The following is a 16,661-nucleotide window of genomic DNA, read 5'->3' on the forward strand; positions in this document are numbered from 1 at the left end:
TGCGTACTGTAGTCCAGGGGAGGAGTCACCTATCTCGTGATACTTCGAAGACTCTTCCAGGACAACAAGGTGCAATCATCCGGACCCAACACTAGGCGGCGATCTCTGCACAAGATATGAATGTCAGCAGCCCTACATGCCAAGAACAGATGCATACTGGTAAGTAGCATATTCCTTTTTAATTGCAGGAAAACTGAGTCCGATGTTAATGCCTCGACAAAAACATGTTCGGGTCAGGATGCAAGCACATCCCACACTCTGAATCTCCCTCTATGTCTTGGGAAGCACAGAACACTCCCTTCTGCCCAGCCCTCAACCACTCAGACCTCCTTACTCCCTCTCTGCCTTACAGGTGTTCCTATTTGAGGAACTTTTATTAGATTTACTATGGTGTACTGTAAATTATTTTCAAATTTATAATATTTACATGGCACCGTTCTTCTAGGTATGCTTACTGCTAATTCACAATTAATGTGTTGAAATTGATTGTATTTCTCCTAGTCTAAAAATGTTATGTTTTATTTCTGCTTTTCTTGTTTGAAGGAGTGCCTGGCAGTGAGAACCCTAGACCCCTTGGTGAACACATCCAGTCTTATCATGAGAAAATGTTTTCCAAAGAACCGTCTTCCTCTTCCAACAATTAAAAGTGCTTTCCATTTCCAGCTTCCAGTCATACCCATCAGCGGACCTGTAGCACAGCTATATAGTTTACCTCCAGGAGGTGAGGTTCTGAAAGATTTTAACTGTAAACTTATTTCTTGATTTATATCTTTCATTGTTTGTACGCTATTTGCAGAACCATTTCCTTCCCTACCCAATGCCTTTTGTAAAGGTGAATGTACAGTCTAGATCATACTCCAGAAGCTGTTTGTGGACTGGGATAATATAATCACAACTGTCTTTTCCCACCTGGGCATTAAAAAGCGCTGTTCGATCAACACTACTGCCCACTTTGCTCATTCTATCTGGTATCCTGGTTTTTGAATGTGGCCTTGGCCTCACAGTAATCTCGTTTTTGGTGCACAGGCCTAGGCCTGTCCCTTGACATGAGTGATGTCCTAGACCTCTCCTGTGACCTGGAGGAGCACATCAAACACACACTATTTTACTGAACTTTGACTACTATCCTTGTCCTAGGTTTAATATGGACAACAATTATAGCAATATACTGTGTTTTGTGAATCCGTAGTTGCGACCAGAACTTTTATGTCTGTGGCATTGGTGTAGAGGCCTACTACCCACTTGTGTAAAGCTCTGCTTCTATTAACTAACACAGACTTGGCACTAACAGTTTTAGTGTATGTTGTGCATATTTGTCTGTGTAGCTCGGTTGGTAGATGCTTTGTCTGTAAGTGTGAGCCAGAGTAATGGAGGCCTGTGGGCTCCATTTTGTAAGGCCCAAGCATGTTCCTGTGACCAAGATGCAGGTGTGGTTGTTTTCCGAGACAGTGAAAGTATGTTGCTGACATTCCTGAAGCTGCAGGATTGAGACTTAGACGCTGATGTGGTGACGGAGGAGTCAAGTGTCTTTGAAAAATTCAGTTAGGCTTTTTGCTGAGAGGAGTTGCTGAGTAGCATTCCTGCAGCACTGCCATTTAGTACATGGGGATGAAGAGTGAGAGTTCGGCCTCTGTTGTCAAGATAAAAGGGACCCCTTTAGGTGAAGCCACAATTTAATCTCTTCCATGATCACTGCTCAGTCTGGGTGTTGATAGGCAAGTGCCAAAAGTTAACACCTCTTTGTGTGTCTGTCGGTGCTCAGGTTGGCGGCAACCCTGCCATGAACAGCATCACTGTACACAATGGCTGTGTCTGGAGAACAGCCTGAAGAGAACACTTGATAGAAGAACCACTCCACTCCAAACCATTTCTCGGTGTACAAACAGAAAATACACATCCCTTGTCTACTTTGAAATTGTAATGGTGGGAGCTACAGACCTATTTGTTGTTCCAGTTCCAAGTTCCCTTTTACCAAGGAGGGGAGTATTCCACAGAATACACAGTGGGCTACTGTGCAGTGAGAGCTGGTGTCTGCCGACAGTCTACTTCCCAGAGGTTAAGGTGCTTGACAACCATGCAGGATGTTTAAATGTCCTAAGAGCACCAGAAGGAGCTGACCGCCGGTGGCATATGGGTCTCCCTGAATAAAGTAGACTGCTATGAGCGATATACTTGCCCTAAGGAATGTGAGCTCAGTCTCTCCGTGCTAAGTTCTTTTGAGCTGGAATAGCAGGCAGCAGTCGCAAATGTATGCACAAACCACCCCTGAATCATACTGCTGTTGCCCCTTTGACCATTGCCACCACAAGTGCTACACCTCACCTGAGATGCAGAGGTGGGTCCTCTGTCCACTGGAGTCCTTTGGTATTGATTAGAACAACTGTCTCTTTTGGGACGGAGAAGTCCTTGTTTTGGCAATGGACGTGCATTCCTGCCCTGAGTTCCCCACCATACCGGTATCTGGATCCCTAATGCTTTGGCAAACACAGGTCATGCCTTTGTGCCGAAACATAGGTCTGTCTCACGGAATGCGATCTTGTTGGACCGGGATGGGCGGCCATAATACTACTGTCATAGTGTCACGAGAAGTTAAGCAGCTCGAGTGCAGTGGGGATCAGTAGGATTGAACAGGTCCTTTTTAACCTATGTCACTGGAGTGAGGCCTACAGGCTCACTCATTCAAAGTTCCTCTTCTGTGTGCTTATCACACCCCTTGGCCTACATCAGATTTTTGAGGATGGCTACGTAGCGCATGAGTGGTGTATCTCCGCTGGGTATATATGTGCATAGTGAAGGCATGTGGTGGGAGTATTTGTGCCTGTGAGTGGTGTAATAGACATAGTGGAGAAGCACTCCCTTGTTTTATGAATTTAAAATTGAACTTTTTCTGTTTTAACCAAGCGTGCTACAGAGGTAGCACGTTTGTCCTGAACCGTGCCTACTCACAAAAACTTCCTACCTCGAGTCACATCGTACTCGACCTCTGTGCACTGTTGCTACCACAAATGTGATTTACTAGAACTCAAAGCAATTTTTAGAACTTTCTTCAGACTTCTCAAAAGTCTCTCTTTTCAACAAACAAAGATAAAGCTTGAGTCGAAGCTGCATTGTTTGAGTATTATTTGTGCTATTCTAAATTTGTTGAAAAGGGAGACTTTTGTGAAGTCTGAAGAAAGTTCTAAAAATTGTTTTGAGTTCTAGTAAATCACATTTGTGGTAGCAACAGTGCACAGAGGTCGAGTACGATGTGACTCGAGGTAGGAAGTTCCTGTGAGTGGTGTACCATACATGAAGGATACAGTGCATTCCAGTGCGTGCATGTTAAAAATATGTGCTGGGTGTATGTGTGCCTATGAGTGGTACAGTGCTTGAAGGATACAGTGCTGTGCAGTGAGTGTATGTGAAATGCATCTACAGTATGTATGTGTCTCTGTGAATGTTACAATACATGGCAATTATGGGTTCCATTTTGGGAGGCGCAGGGCTGCCTAGTGAAACATGAAAAGGAGGTAGAATAATTAACCCAGACATATTTGTGTATTGCTGCATTCCAGTACGCCGGGTTGGATACACTGAAAAAGGGAGAGCCAAGTTTGCCCCATAACCCTTAATAGGTGCTTTTTGTTTCAGGGAGGTCACAAGGAGGGGGCTTGGGTACATCCCAGGAAGGACTGGGGCTGATGAGAGAATCATAATGAGTAGGGCTGAGGTCCTGGGCTAACTTTTTGATACACGTATCACTTTGGCTAAAATCCAGGTGTGAAGTCAAGTCACTCCCATGGCTTGTGTTGTAGAGCTATCCACTTTGGAGTCACTGCTGCTGTGACAGACTGCTTTTAAGAGGACGAGAGGGCAGAGGAGTGGGCACTTCAAAAGGAAGCTGACCGCAACATACATTGTAAAGACTCAACCCCTAAATCACATTTGGTAGCTAGGAATGGACTATAAGAAAGGGAGCTTGAGACTCCAAAAGTTGTCAACTATCAAGCAGCCAGTCTGGCTCTGTGAAGAGTAGACGCTCTGTAAGACTTTTGCCTGTGACCAGGACTTGGGGAGGAGGTAGAAGGGGGGGGCAAGTCCTGCTAGTCTTTCTGCTGTGTGAGGGGACTTCAATCAAGGAATCCAAGACCACATTCTCTGGATTCTGGAGCACCAGCCCCTGCCTACTTGCCAAGACCAGTGTGTCCTGTGAGGAAGAGGAGAGCGTTGAAGGGAGCGAAGTCCAGTGGGGAATCCTGTTGATCGAACTGACTGAGCGAGGTGTGAGGAAACTGCTGCCTTACCGATCGGATCATTACCTTTGTGCAGGAAAAAGTTGATGACTCCCATATGCCAGAGGAGGGCCTCATGAAGTGAATCGAATTTGCCTAGTACGGTAACTTTCAATTCTATTAAGGACATGGAGGCGAGTATTATGCTTTTTCTTCTTTGCTTTTGTTACAATCAATAAACCACAGCAGCCAGAAAAGCACCAAATGACAATTTTCTTTCCAAAATCCAGGAAAAGAACAGTTCCAACACAGCAAAAACGCCTCCAACTTCAGCCAAGAACTACAGAGGCCATGAGTCCATGCGGCGCAGTCCATTCGGAGTCCTTCCACAGTGTCCAAGAAGCCTAAGTAAACACTCCATCTCCACTGCTCCTCTTCTTTCTTCGACCTGCTACCCGATAAGTTCATTGGTCTTGTTACGCATCAGTTTTCCCTGCAACAAATCAGAACCGTAACCTGACCTGGCTTATGCATAACATAACTGAGAAAACCATGACCACCAGAGTACACTTCATCAGAACTGTGAGAAGATTGATAAGAAAGGTTACTTACGCACCTACGGAAGGGTTCGCACTTGGCCATGACGTGTGTGGGATAATCCTTGCCTCCGTGTCCTTAATAGAATTTAAATTTACTGTTACAATAGTTAGGCAAATTTAGATTCTATGTCAGGACCGGAGGCTCCGATTATGCTAGTTCAAATCTTACTTACCACCAAACGCACTACATCTACAACTGGTTTAAAATAAAACCGATTAAGGGTGTAATCGGAGGAACGGTCCACGGCCCGCATCAAATCTTCCAAAAGTGCTCCTAGAGAAAAAGTTTTTATAAGCCATGGCCCCTCTGGCTGAAAGGGCTGCAAACTGCTTTGTATCAATGCCTGCCTTTTGCATGACCCACTGCACCCACCTAGCTATAGTGGGCAAGGGCACAGCTTTGTGAGGCTTACAAAGGGCTGTAAGGAGTTGTTGTTCGCCCGGAGGGCGGAATTCTTGAGTCATAGCCTTGAGGCACTGCATCACACATAGCTTAGGAACATCTGAAAAAGCTGGATATGAAATTGTTCGCGACAAAGATTTAGTACGGCGACCCACCGTAAAAGTCACCCCTTCCGGGGAAAAAAACAGCTCAGAAACGTACAGCGCGCGGACATCAGAAACTCTCCGGCAAGAAACCAAACACAGGAGCATAGCCGACAGTTCCTTTAAAGAGAGGTACTTATTTACCTGCCAAGACAAGAAAAGATTCAAAACCAAATTGACATCCCACAAGGGGGAGTATCTCGGTTCCGATGGTAAAGGCAAGCTGACCCCCCACAATAGTCTACACACAAAAGGATGTGCGCCAATTGGGGCTCCGTCCACCGGGCAATGCGCAGCGGAAATCGCCGACCGCACAGCGTTAACCGAGAGATTCGCCAGACCGTCTGAGACAAGCTCCGCCAGATAGTTTAAGATGGGAACGACACCTGCGACCACGGGATCCAAACCCCGTTGAAGAACCAACGCATTCACTTAAACCAAGCCGAGCGATAACGCTTCCAGATACTGTCTGCCCATGCCTTGGACAAGAAGGCCTGGGAGCGACCAACGTTGACGGAAAGCCGCCATGCCATGAGGCGGAGAGAGCCTTGGAGAACCAGCTGATGGCACTCCCCGCTCGGATTCAGAAGAAGATGAGGAAAGTGGGGGAGTAGGATTGGAAAATCTCAAGAAAGTTCCAGATGAACTGGAAACCACACTTGAGACCTCCAACACGGCGTCACCATCATGACGGTTGCCGCTTGTCGGCGAATCTAGGCCGCCGCTCGCACTATCATCGAGAACGGTGGGAACGCCAGCTCCTGTTCCGGCGCCCAATCCTGGAGGAAGGCGTCTGTCGCCAACGCTAATGGATCCGGCCGCCAACTGAAGAACCGCAGGGCCTTATGATCCAGACGTGATGCTAACAGATCCACCAAGAAGGGACCCCACATGTTGACCAGGATTGAACACCTGCCTGTCCATTGACTCGAGTCCTGCAGATGGCGGGAATGCCAATCTGCCACCTGGTTGGCCTGACCTGGCAAGTACTCCGCCATGACGGATATGTGCTGAGAGAGGCAGTAGCCCCAAAAATCCTTCGCTATATTCGCTAGCGCACGAGAACGTGTACTTCCCAGGTGATTGACATAACGAACCGCCGAGATGTTGTCCATCTTCAGTAGAACTCACGACTTGACTCGCTCCCTGGTCCAGCACCGAAAGGCGTAGGACCCCGCCAGGAGCTCCAAACAATTGCTGTGAAGGGCTTGCTCGTCTAATGACCACACGCTGCCTGTGGAGAAATCCCCACAACTGGCACCCCAACCGGCTCTCCTGGCGTTGGATTCTATGATGAGGTCGGGGACCGACCCGAAAATCGCCCGGCCGTTCCAAGCCTCCATGTGTGTTAACCACCAGGGCTCCTTGACTTCCGCCAATACAAGACAAGAGGAGCCCCACCAGTCAGGCAATCTGCCTGAGAGAAGTATGGGTCTTGGAAATGGTTTGCCGCAACTCGTGACGAATCGTCTCCATCTTGAGAGACGGCTAACTCAAAGTGGCGTGCACCGAATCTATGACGAACCCCAGAAAGACCAACGACTGGGTCGGACAAAGGACATACTTCTGACTGTTGATAACAAAGCCCAGGTCCTGAAGAAGACTGACCGTCTGCTGAAGATGAGTGGTCAACATTGATGGACACTGAGCCATGAGCAACATATCATCGAGATAGACGATCAGGGGGATGCCCTGCCCCGAAGGAGCACTACCACCGGACGCAGATCCTTGCTAAAACACCAGGGAGCTGAGGCGAGCCCGAACAGAAGGGTAGTAAACTCGAAGACCTGGCCCAACTGAAGAAACCGTTAATGCGGGTGATGAAGATAAGCATCTTTTAGGTCCAAACAAACCATCCAGTCGTTTGGGAGCAGAACATCCCTGAGCAGATGGATCCTCTCCATCTTGAAGTATCGATAGATCAACCACCCGTTGAACTCCTTCAGGCTGATCACCGGCCGGCGTCCCCCATCCGGCTTGTTTACAAGAAACAAATTGCTGAGGAACCCATAAGGGTGCAGTTCTGAGCGACACATCACCCATTTGCGAAGCAGGTCTAAAACCTCTTCGTCGACCAACTGTGCATCCACCACTAAAAAGGCAATAGGATGCAGCGGAATGGGTTGTCGTGGGAGATCGTAAAACTCGATGTGAAAACCGTGCACGGACTGCAAGACCCACAGATTGGATGTTAAAGCCGCCCAGGCCCCTTGAAAGGCTGAGAGACGTCCACCAATATGCAGATGCGCAGCAGGTAGCACACTTACCCTTGTTATTGCCACCGGTGTGGTTCTTAAAACCGCTATGGCCCCTGAAGCTCTGTCCACAGGTCGGGTAGAAGTCTGTGTAGGAAGCTGAGGAGTTATACTGGCCTCGACCGGAACCTTGCCCCTTGTTAGGGTGCTGTTGTTGGTGACTACCATGGCCAGGCAAGCGGCCCCTTCCACGCCCGGCCCCCTGGGAAAAACGACTCTGGAAGACCCGTTTAATACTGGACTGTGCCTTGTCCAGAGACGTGAATGTTGACACAAATTTTCCTAGCTCCTTAACGAAGGGGTCACCAAAAAGGCCCCCTCCGCCACAGCTCCCACCTCCGCTGAAGCCAAATCACCCAGCTTTTAGGGTGACCAACCGTCCGTAAATTTCACGGACCGTCCGTAATTTGGGTCTCACTTCCATTGTCCGTGATGATCCCTATTACGGACGCCTTATGTCCGTAATTTTAGGCATTGCAGGGAACAGCACAGTTCCCCTGCATGAAGCCTCAGCTCCCTGATGGGGCCGCCTTGCACTCCTCCTCAGAGCACAAGAGCAGCACCTCCCACCCATTGTCATCATTCTGTATGGGGCTGATGATTTCCACATACAGAATGACAATAGGGCAGTTTGGGCTGTTAAAGCATTTGATGGCCTCTCCCAGCTTCGGTCTAGGGCAGGGCATTCTGTCAGACGGAAGAGTTAAAAAGAACGGGCTAGAGTTCTTTCACAGTCTCATCATTTTAGAATTGATTAATTTTCAATATTATATTCCACAAAGCCAGGGTTGTTTTATGGTTTTATTTTATGCAACTAACAACCATTGACAAAGCCAATAGTTCTGGCTTGTTGCAGGTGTAACGTTACATTTTGTTATATATCCGGATACAATGACAGAAGAGGCAAAATGCCAGTTGGGTGGTACACTATACTAAGATCAGATTTTTAGCTCAGGTGTTTTAAGCCACGCCCTTAATTACATCGAACAGCCCCTTTGGAGAGACCCCCCAGTTTTTTCATTCCACTAAAGCCATGGAAACAACACCATGTCACAGTCACCTCAGGTCCTGGCACTGTGCATCATGCATGACTTCCCCTTTTTCAGATTGTCTATGTGCAGGGCCTTAGTGAACCCTACTCCCACCCCACCCCTTGCTTTAGGAACTACAGCAAGGGTGACATTCTTAATGGGCCTCTTCTGTCTGTAACTCTGCAGACAAAGGCTCAGCTCATAATTAATATGAAAAGGTGGGCAAGTGAGTAAGTGAAGGATGGATGGATAGCTGGATGGATGAATGAAAGGGTGAATGGATGGATAGTAAGAAAGGCTAAATGAATGGATGAGTAAGTAGAAGGATGGATGAGAGAAAAGGTCAATAGATGGATGTATGGGTGGAAGGGTATATGGATGGGTAAAAGGGTGGATGGATAAGTGTAAGGATTAATGATGGGCAAGTGAATGGGTGGATGGATAAGTGAAATGATGGATGGATGGATTGATGAATTGATTAGTGAAAGGGTGAAAGGATGGACGGATGAGTGAAAGGGTGGATCTAAGGATGGGTGAGTGAAAGGGAGGGTAGATGGACAAAAGGATGGATAGATGGACAAAAGGATGGATAGATGAGTGAAGGAGTGAAAGGGTGGATGGATGAGTGACTGGGTGGATGGATGAGGAAGTGAAAGGATGGGTGAAAGGGTAAATGGATGGATGGGTGGAAGAGTGGATGGATGAGTGTACGGATGGATAGGGTGAAAGGATGGATGGATGAGTGACAAGCAGGCTGGATGGATGGAAGGATACATGATGGATAGGTTTACAAATGGTTGAATATGTTTTGATATGGATGGGCTTACTTATATACTATTCCGTGAACCTACTCTGATGTGTCTGTAAAACTTACCTTTTTGTCCTGAATTTTGACCTCCTGTCCTGAATTTTTGTCCTGAATTACCCCTTGTCCTGAATTTTTGCACTCACCGTCCTGAATTTGAACCCATACCAGTTGGTCACCCTACCAGCTTTGGGTACAGCTTAATCAGGAGGTAGTGATGACGCTTCGTGGAAATTGCGCATTTTACATTCCCTACGAAGACAACCGCCCGCTGGGCCCAATTAGACAACACCTCCAGGGATATAACGGAACCCCTTACCTTTTCCTCTTCGGCGATATCCAATATCTTCGTAAGCGGCCCGATGACATCCAGCAACTTGTCCTGACAGGACCGCTAGGACCAATCTATCCCTTTCCTCGGATCTTTCATAAACTTGCCTATAAACGTGGCCATCTTGGAGTCTAACTCCGGTGTGAGTGCAACCTTGTGTTCCAAGGTAGGCCTGGGTCACTCGGCCCTCAACAGCCCGGCACCTCTTTTTCGAGTGGCTTGCAGAGGCAGCCTGCCATGAACTTCACCACCTTGTCCCCCGGTGCCCAGGCCGCGGACCGCAGACCGCGGACCGCGGACCGCGGACCGCGGACCGCGGATGAACGATCTCATCCGGGTCCAGCATACCAGAGGCATCCTGGGGCAACGCAGTGGTAGAACTGGCCGGTCTCCGCGATCATGAGGACCCGTCGTCGTCATCTGGGTCCCCTGGTGAGGCGAGGGAGGGGGGGGCATTCCACGGCTACAACGGACGACGATGGCGCAGGGAGAGCCGAGGACCCTCGTGCTAGGAAAGCGGAGTGCAAGTGCTCAAAGGCATCCTTGTCAACCCCGTGCGCCTCCTCGGGCCCGCCCGGCACACAAACCTTCTTAGGAGGTGAGGGGGCCTCCCCGCAGCCGCAGGGGGTGGCACGGGGGCCACAGAGACGGCCAAATGAGCCTGGGCGAACTTGGCGCATTCTTGGACAATGCGGTCCGACAGTCGCTGTTCCATGGGACCTACAACTTCATAAAAGCCGTCGTCGAAGGGAAGGCACTTGTGCACTTCCTCCTATATATCAACGTAACTCGTCGAAGTTCTTCGCACAAATGACGAAAGCAGACCTGAATTCTGTGCTAATTCAAGGTGGTTTTATTTTTAACAGCTAGGAGATATAATATATATATATATGTATATATATATATATATATATATTTTTTTTTTTTTGCGGTTTACTTCCTCCATAGAACACCGGGACACTTCGATCGCGGTGCACCTCAGGGATAGAGGTCACCCTGTGCCATATTGTGGTTCACAAAGCACAGTAAAGACTGTGCCGATGCACTCCATTCAGGTGGCACGTCAATCACTCGAGCAGTCGGGTGTGCTTGCAAAGATGATATTTATTTTACATCGGTTCCACACACAGATACATGAAACAGCCCAACGCGTTTCAGCGAACCAGTCGCCTTGATCACGGGTCGACGAGGGCGATATGGGCAGATCAGAGGACTGTACCAAATTGGGGCGGGCACAAGCCAGCAATAGAGGCGCGAGGATCCCCCTAGCGTGCCTCTGAGGCAGCTGCCGCGTAAGAAGCGAGAACCCTGCCGCAACCGCTGGAATCTGGACAAAAAGAAAGGAAACACCAGAACAACAAAAAGGCACTGAACACAGGCCGCAATTAATTACCAAACGCGAACAAGCCGCGTGAACACAGTAAAACTGCACAACAAGATGAAGAGAATAGAAAAACGCCTTCAAATTCGATGCCTGTATGCGGATGGTTGAAAGAAGGGGACATGAGGCTAGTGAACATTATCTTGCCACGATTTTCCCACACGCACTGCGCTCTCAGACTTTGCATTGTGGGACTGGTAGTCCTCGTAATTGGAGCAACGTTAAGGAAAACTCATTGCAGATTGTGCCCCATTCCACTGGGAAGGAGGGGCCGTATTTAAAGACTGTTCAGTGGGAGAAACGTTTTTATTGGAATGTTTGACACTGAAGAAAGCAAAGAGCTGAAACAGGTCTGCCTACCTGAATTCGAATAAACAGCCTGTGAAGCCCCTGCCGTGTCTTTTGTTCTTCTACCGCCAAGGTGTGAAGTGGTTGACCAAATATATATATATATATATATATATATATATATATATATATATATATATATATATATATATATATATATATATATATATATAAACTTTGTTCATTAATTAGCGGCGCGCCTCGTCGCTGAGACGCCCCCGCCGCCACACAAGCGGGCCACGCACAGAACTAAAAGTGCATCTGTGGAGGTGAGGAGCCACGATTGCGGGACAAACATATGGGCAGTGACGGCAATGTTCCCCTCCTGAGGACCCACTGTGGGGAATGAAAATTTGTGCATGGAGCCCGTTTTTCATACAGCATCCAATGTGGAGAAGGCAAAGGACTTCAAGACCCAGAAAGCATAGCTGCAATGAGAAACCAAGTGGGTGGGGTCGAGCATTCAAAAAGTCCTCACAGCTGTAGTGACTCTTTGCATAGGACCAGTGATCAAGGGCGGAGCAACCCGAAACATGTTTGGCAGCGTTACCGATGGAGGGTGCATATTGCTGTGTCTGCTACCCACAATAAAGAAAGGAATCCTTACCTGGATGGCGTCTCTTTAGCAGGGCAACCTGAACTTTGTTCATTAATTAGCGGCGCGCCTCGTCGCTGAGACGCCCCCGCCGCCACACAAGCGGGCCACGCACAGAACTAAAAGTGCATCTGTGGAGGTGAGGAGCCACGATTGCGGGACAAACATATGGGCAGTGACGGCAATGTTCCCCTCCTGAGGACCCACTGTGGGGAATGAAAATTTGTGCATGGAGCCCGTTTTTCATACAGCATCCAATGTGGAGAAGGTAAAGGACTTCAAGACCCAGAAAGCATAGCTGCAATGAGAAACCAAGTGGGTGGGGTCGAGCATTCAAAAAGTCCTCACAGCTGTAGTGACTCTTTGCATAGGACCAGTGATCAAGGGCGGAGCAACCCGAAACATGTTTGGCAGCGTTACCGATGGAGGGTGCATATTGCTGTGTCTGCTACCCACAATAAAGAAAGGAATCCTTACCTGGATGGCGTCTCTTTAGCAGGGCAACCTGAACTTTGTTCATATATATATATATATATATATATATATATATATATATATATATATATATATATATATATTATATTTATATATATATATATATATATACTAATATAATAAAGAGAGAGCCCAAACCTTTGAGGCGGGTAATCTCAGGAACCACAGCACCAATCACAACACCCAATACAGCGTTGGAAAGGGCAGTTGCAGCAGAAGTACATAGGCTATGCAGACGCCCACCATATACATTTAAAAGATAATAGAACCGTGCAAGCAAAGTAGTCCCTTGTGGGCGTGTCTGCATTGTGCTGTGGGCGTGTGCTGGGGGAGTGACAAACGCTGGGGGCGTGTGGTATGTTCCGCCCTTCATGCCATGTCTCATATTGTGTGCTAATCCCACCCTGCTCCCTTTAACTACCCCTGCACCCCATAATCATAACCCACCCTTACTCCTTAAAATACCCCAACACCCTTAAACACTAACCCATCCTAACCCTATAAATATACCCTGTACCCCAAAACCCAAACCTAGCCCTGAACCCTATAAATACCCCTGTACCTCAAAACCCAAACCTACCCCTGAACCCTAAAAATACCCCTGTACCCCAAAACCCAAACCTAGCCCTGAACCCTATACATCATGTTTTTTGATGTATATATTGGTCACTGCCTCCTTTTCTCACTCGCCTTCACCTTTGCACTTTGCTGCACAAATTATGCCTTTCCCTTTTTTGGGGCACCTCTGCACAATTTTACTGATACATGTGCTGTGTTTTGAACATGCCAACATGTGTTCACTATGATTAAATATGTTTAACATGCAAAGGATTGTTTGTAATTAATTTAATAGGCGCATTTAAAATCATTGTTATAATTTTGTTTCCACTGGTACCACTTCTTTTTGTACCGTACTTTACCCATTGTTTTGTAACAATGATGAAATGCAGCCCAAGAAGACTGAATTTCAGACACAGAAGACGATTGGCCTTGAAGAATTTAAAGAGTAGAGGAAGTATTAGTACAAGCTTTACCATATGCCTTACTAGCAGAGGAGGGTTCAAGCCCCTCAGTGGCTGCAGCATTACAACCAGCGACAACATGAAATGTCCTTTCATTTCAGAAAAACCACAAAAGGAAAAGGTGGCCAATAAACACCAGTTGCAACAGAAAAATCCGCCTAGCAGTAAATCTCTCCTTTTTCTTCTTCTGTTCTCTATTCTTATGGTTAAGCATCAGCATTCATCTGGTAGAGTGTAGAAAAATAACAGGCTGATGAGTGCTACCTATTCTGTAGAATTGCCATTCTAGTAGGTCACCATCATCTCCTCAATCCATTCCTCCCAAGAAGACATCTGAATACCATCTTACTTTTGTTTATTTCGAAGTCAGCGCACTTCTGCTCAACGAAGTAGTAGATCTGGTCCTTCTGCCCCAGAAAGGAAAAAGAGTGTTTGATGGCATGTGTGACTGCAGGTACACATGCTCTGCAAACTTCTGCCATCTAATGTTGAGTCAAGTTTTGTACAATTTGTTTTTCTTCAAAGAAGTCTTTCAAGTCACAAGGTTGAGTGACTCCTCTTCTCAGTGGTAATACGCATTGACTCCATTGTCACATTTTTTTTTCTCCGCCATATGGTTCGGACGTGTGTGCCTCTGCTCTGTGTTTCGACTCCGTTTTGGTTTGACATTCGGTTCTCTTTTCTATCTCATTCGATAGTACTGTTATCCTTCATGCTACCGCACCTGCACCTCGAGGTCCCTCGCTTGATACACACCACCATACCCATTATTTCTGTTATTCTCTTTCTTTCTCGTTCTAGTCTGGCTTGCACTTCGCGCCTCACCGTTATTTAAAAGATTCCCCTTCTTGTAGATCAGCGATACATATTTGTTTTCTTTGCCATTTTGTTCACAGATTCCCCCTGAAGAAGTGCCATGCACAAAATGCATAGGGGATCATATCCATGCTTTGGTGTTAAATATTACGCTTTATTCAAATACTCAACAATGTTGGATTTTATGTAAATTGGTGTCACCATTCATATGATGGAATATGACAGATTGTGATAAACAGTGAATAAGAATACGTTTAAAAAAATAAAGCACAATTCCTTCAAAACAGCTGATTGATTTGATGACTGATAATACACACTAAGGTGCAACGAGAGTGCTCAGTGTCTGTCCTTACTCGGAGTAAGGCCTTTTTTTGTTCATTATTTGTACTGCACCTCATGGACTAGGAGGTGATCACCCTGAGCACCTAAAAGAAATACTACCTTTTTCTACCATTTTTATATTTTACATTTGGTCACACAAGCGAGTGCAGCGGTCCTAAAGACGTTTTCGTTGATCCTTCATGCTTTCCCCATCTGTGCCTCCTAGGCAAATTCCGCCAGTTCAGTTCTGTTCAACTGAAGTCCCTTTGGGGCCCACCTTCGATATCTTTACCTGCTTTTCCCATAAATGCTCCTCTGGTAATGGAATGCATGCCTTTTCAGTTTTGTCCATGTTGCGATGTGAAGTACCCACTCACAGACCAACATTCGGCGTGCAACTTGTGCCGTCTCCAGACCACAAGGAATCTGACTGCTATGCGTGCAAGTTCTTCAGGTCGAAGAAAGCACTTTGGAACCACAGGGCTTATTGCCTCGATATGTCTCACAGAACCATAGACGACACTCCCAACATTTTTGGTGAGGAGCACGCCCAGGAGCAACCAGCCATCGAAGAAGAGGAGGCCTTCTCTCTCAATGAAAGCTCCGACTCCGGCCTCGAGTGGAGATGTAGGAACTTCCATCTGCTCAACCTGTAAGTCCTGCAGCCCCTGCCCCTGCCCTTCAACCCGAGCCGACCAAAAGACCTTCCACTTCCATGGTTGTAGACTCTGAGGTCCCCGGTACACCACTGCTCTCTGGCCATGGTCAAACTAAAACTTTTGGCATCGACCTCTTCGGACCGAGACCAGTGTTCGGTACCGACTAGATCGTCGGTGTCGGCCCGGCAGTCAATCTCCACCACCTCAACGCTGACAGTGCCTCACAAGTTCAAAGCTTTGGACCTGAAATCCTCGGAGCTGAAAACTACAAAGAGTTCTCAGCCTGTACTTCACCTGTTGAAACCATTTTGGAAAAACTGGATATTCAAGAAAAGAAAATCCACATACAGGCGGGCACTGGCAGCATACTTGCAAAGCCTTCCTCTCCTCCACCACTCAAGTGAAAGCTGACTATTGAAGAAGCACTGGGTGTGCCCCTTCCTCCTCAGAAGAAAACTGTATACAAGGCTACCAACCCTGGGTTTCTTCCAAATCCCTCCACACCTCCACCTCCACCTCCACCACCCTCACCTTCACCATTACCTCATTCTCTTCCACCACTATCTCCACCTCAAGACCCCTCAAAAATGCCACCTCAGGGGTCACCACTGGTGAGTACGGGGCCACAAGGAGACGATACATGGCACATGTTTGACACAGATCCCCCTGTAAACAATGATTCTGTCCTTTACCCCACTCGCCCACCCCACTCTGAAGACGCAACCTCTTTTCAGGAGGTCTTAGCAAGGGCAGCAGCCTTCCACAATGTGGAGTTACACAGCAGGCATTGGAGGATAGCTTCCTTTTTGACACTTTGTCCACCACACAATATCTGCCTATGTTAAAGGGTATGCTGTTACATACTGAAGAGATTTTTAAAGACCCTATTAGGGCTATGGTCATAACACCAACAGTGGACAAAAAATATGTAAACCTGACTTATCTACCCTATTTTTATCATAAGTCAACGGCCACCAGACTCTCTAGTTGCCACCAAAGCATGCAAAAGAGCCAATTCCCAAGACACTGAAGACACACCGCCTCCAGGTAAGGAGAGCAAGCGGATAAACAGTGCTGGGAAAAGGGATGCAGCACAGGCTGCTAGCCACTGGCATATTGCCAATTCCCAAGCTCTCTTGGCATGGTATGATTGAGCCCACTGGGACGAGATGGAGGAGTTTCTTCAGTGTCTCCTAAAGGAAGATAAAAAATGGGGTCAGCAGTAGGTAGGGGAGGGACAAACCAT

At 47.2% G+C, this 16,661-nt stretch overlaps 1 protein-coding gene across 2 annotated transcripts in view; it reads left to right on the top strand.

Moving 5' to 3' along the window:
- The window catches only part of AGTPBP1 (ATP/GTP binding carboxypeptidase 1), a 1,139,154-nt gene that overhangs the window by 608,181 nt on the left and 514,312 nt on the right, over positions 1-16,661 (top strand). For both annotated transcript variants that reach the window (XM_086961295.1, XM_086961296.1), the window contains exon 11: positions 544-721. In XM_086961295.1, the coding sequence (XP_086817421.1) occupies positions 544-721 (178 nt within the window). The remainder of the gene's footprint in view (positions 1-543; positions 722-16,661) is intronic.

The sequence above is a fragment of the Lissotriton vulgaris genome, chromosome 3_1 (assembly GCF_964263255.1).
Source record: "Lissotriton vulgaris chromosome 3_1, aLisVul1.2, whole genome shotgun sequence".
Classification (NCBI taxonomy): Eukaryota; Metazoa; Chordata; class Amphibia; order Caudata; family Salamandridae; genus Lissotriton; species Lissotriton vulgaris.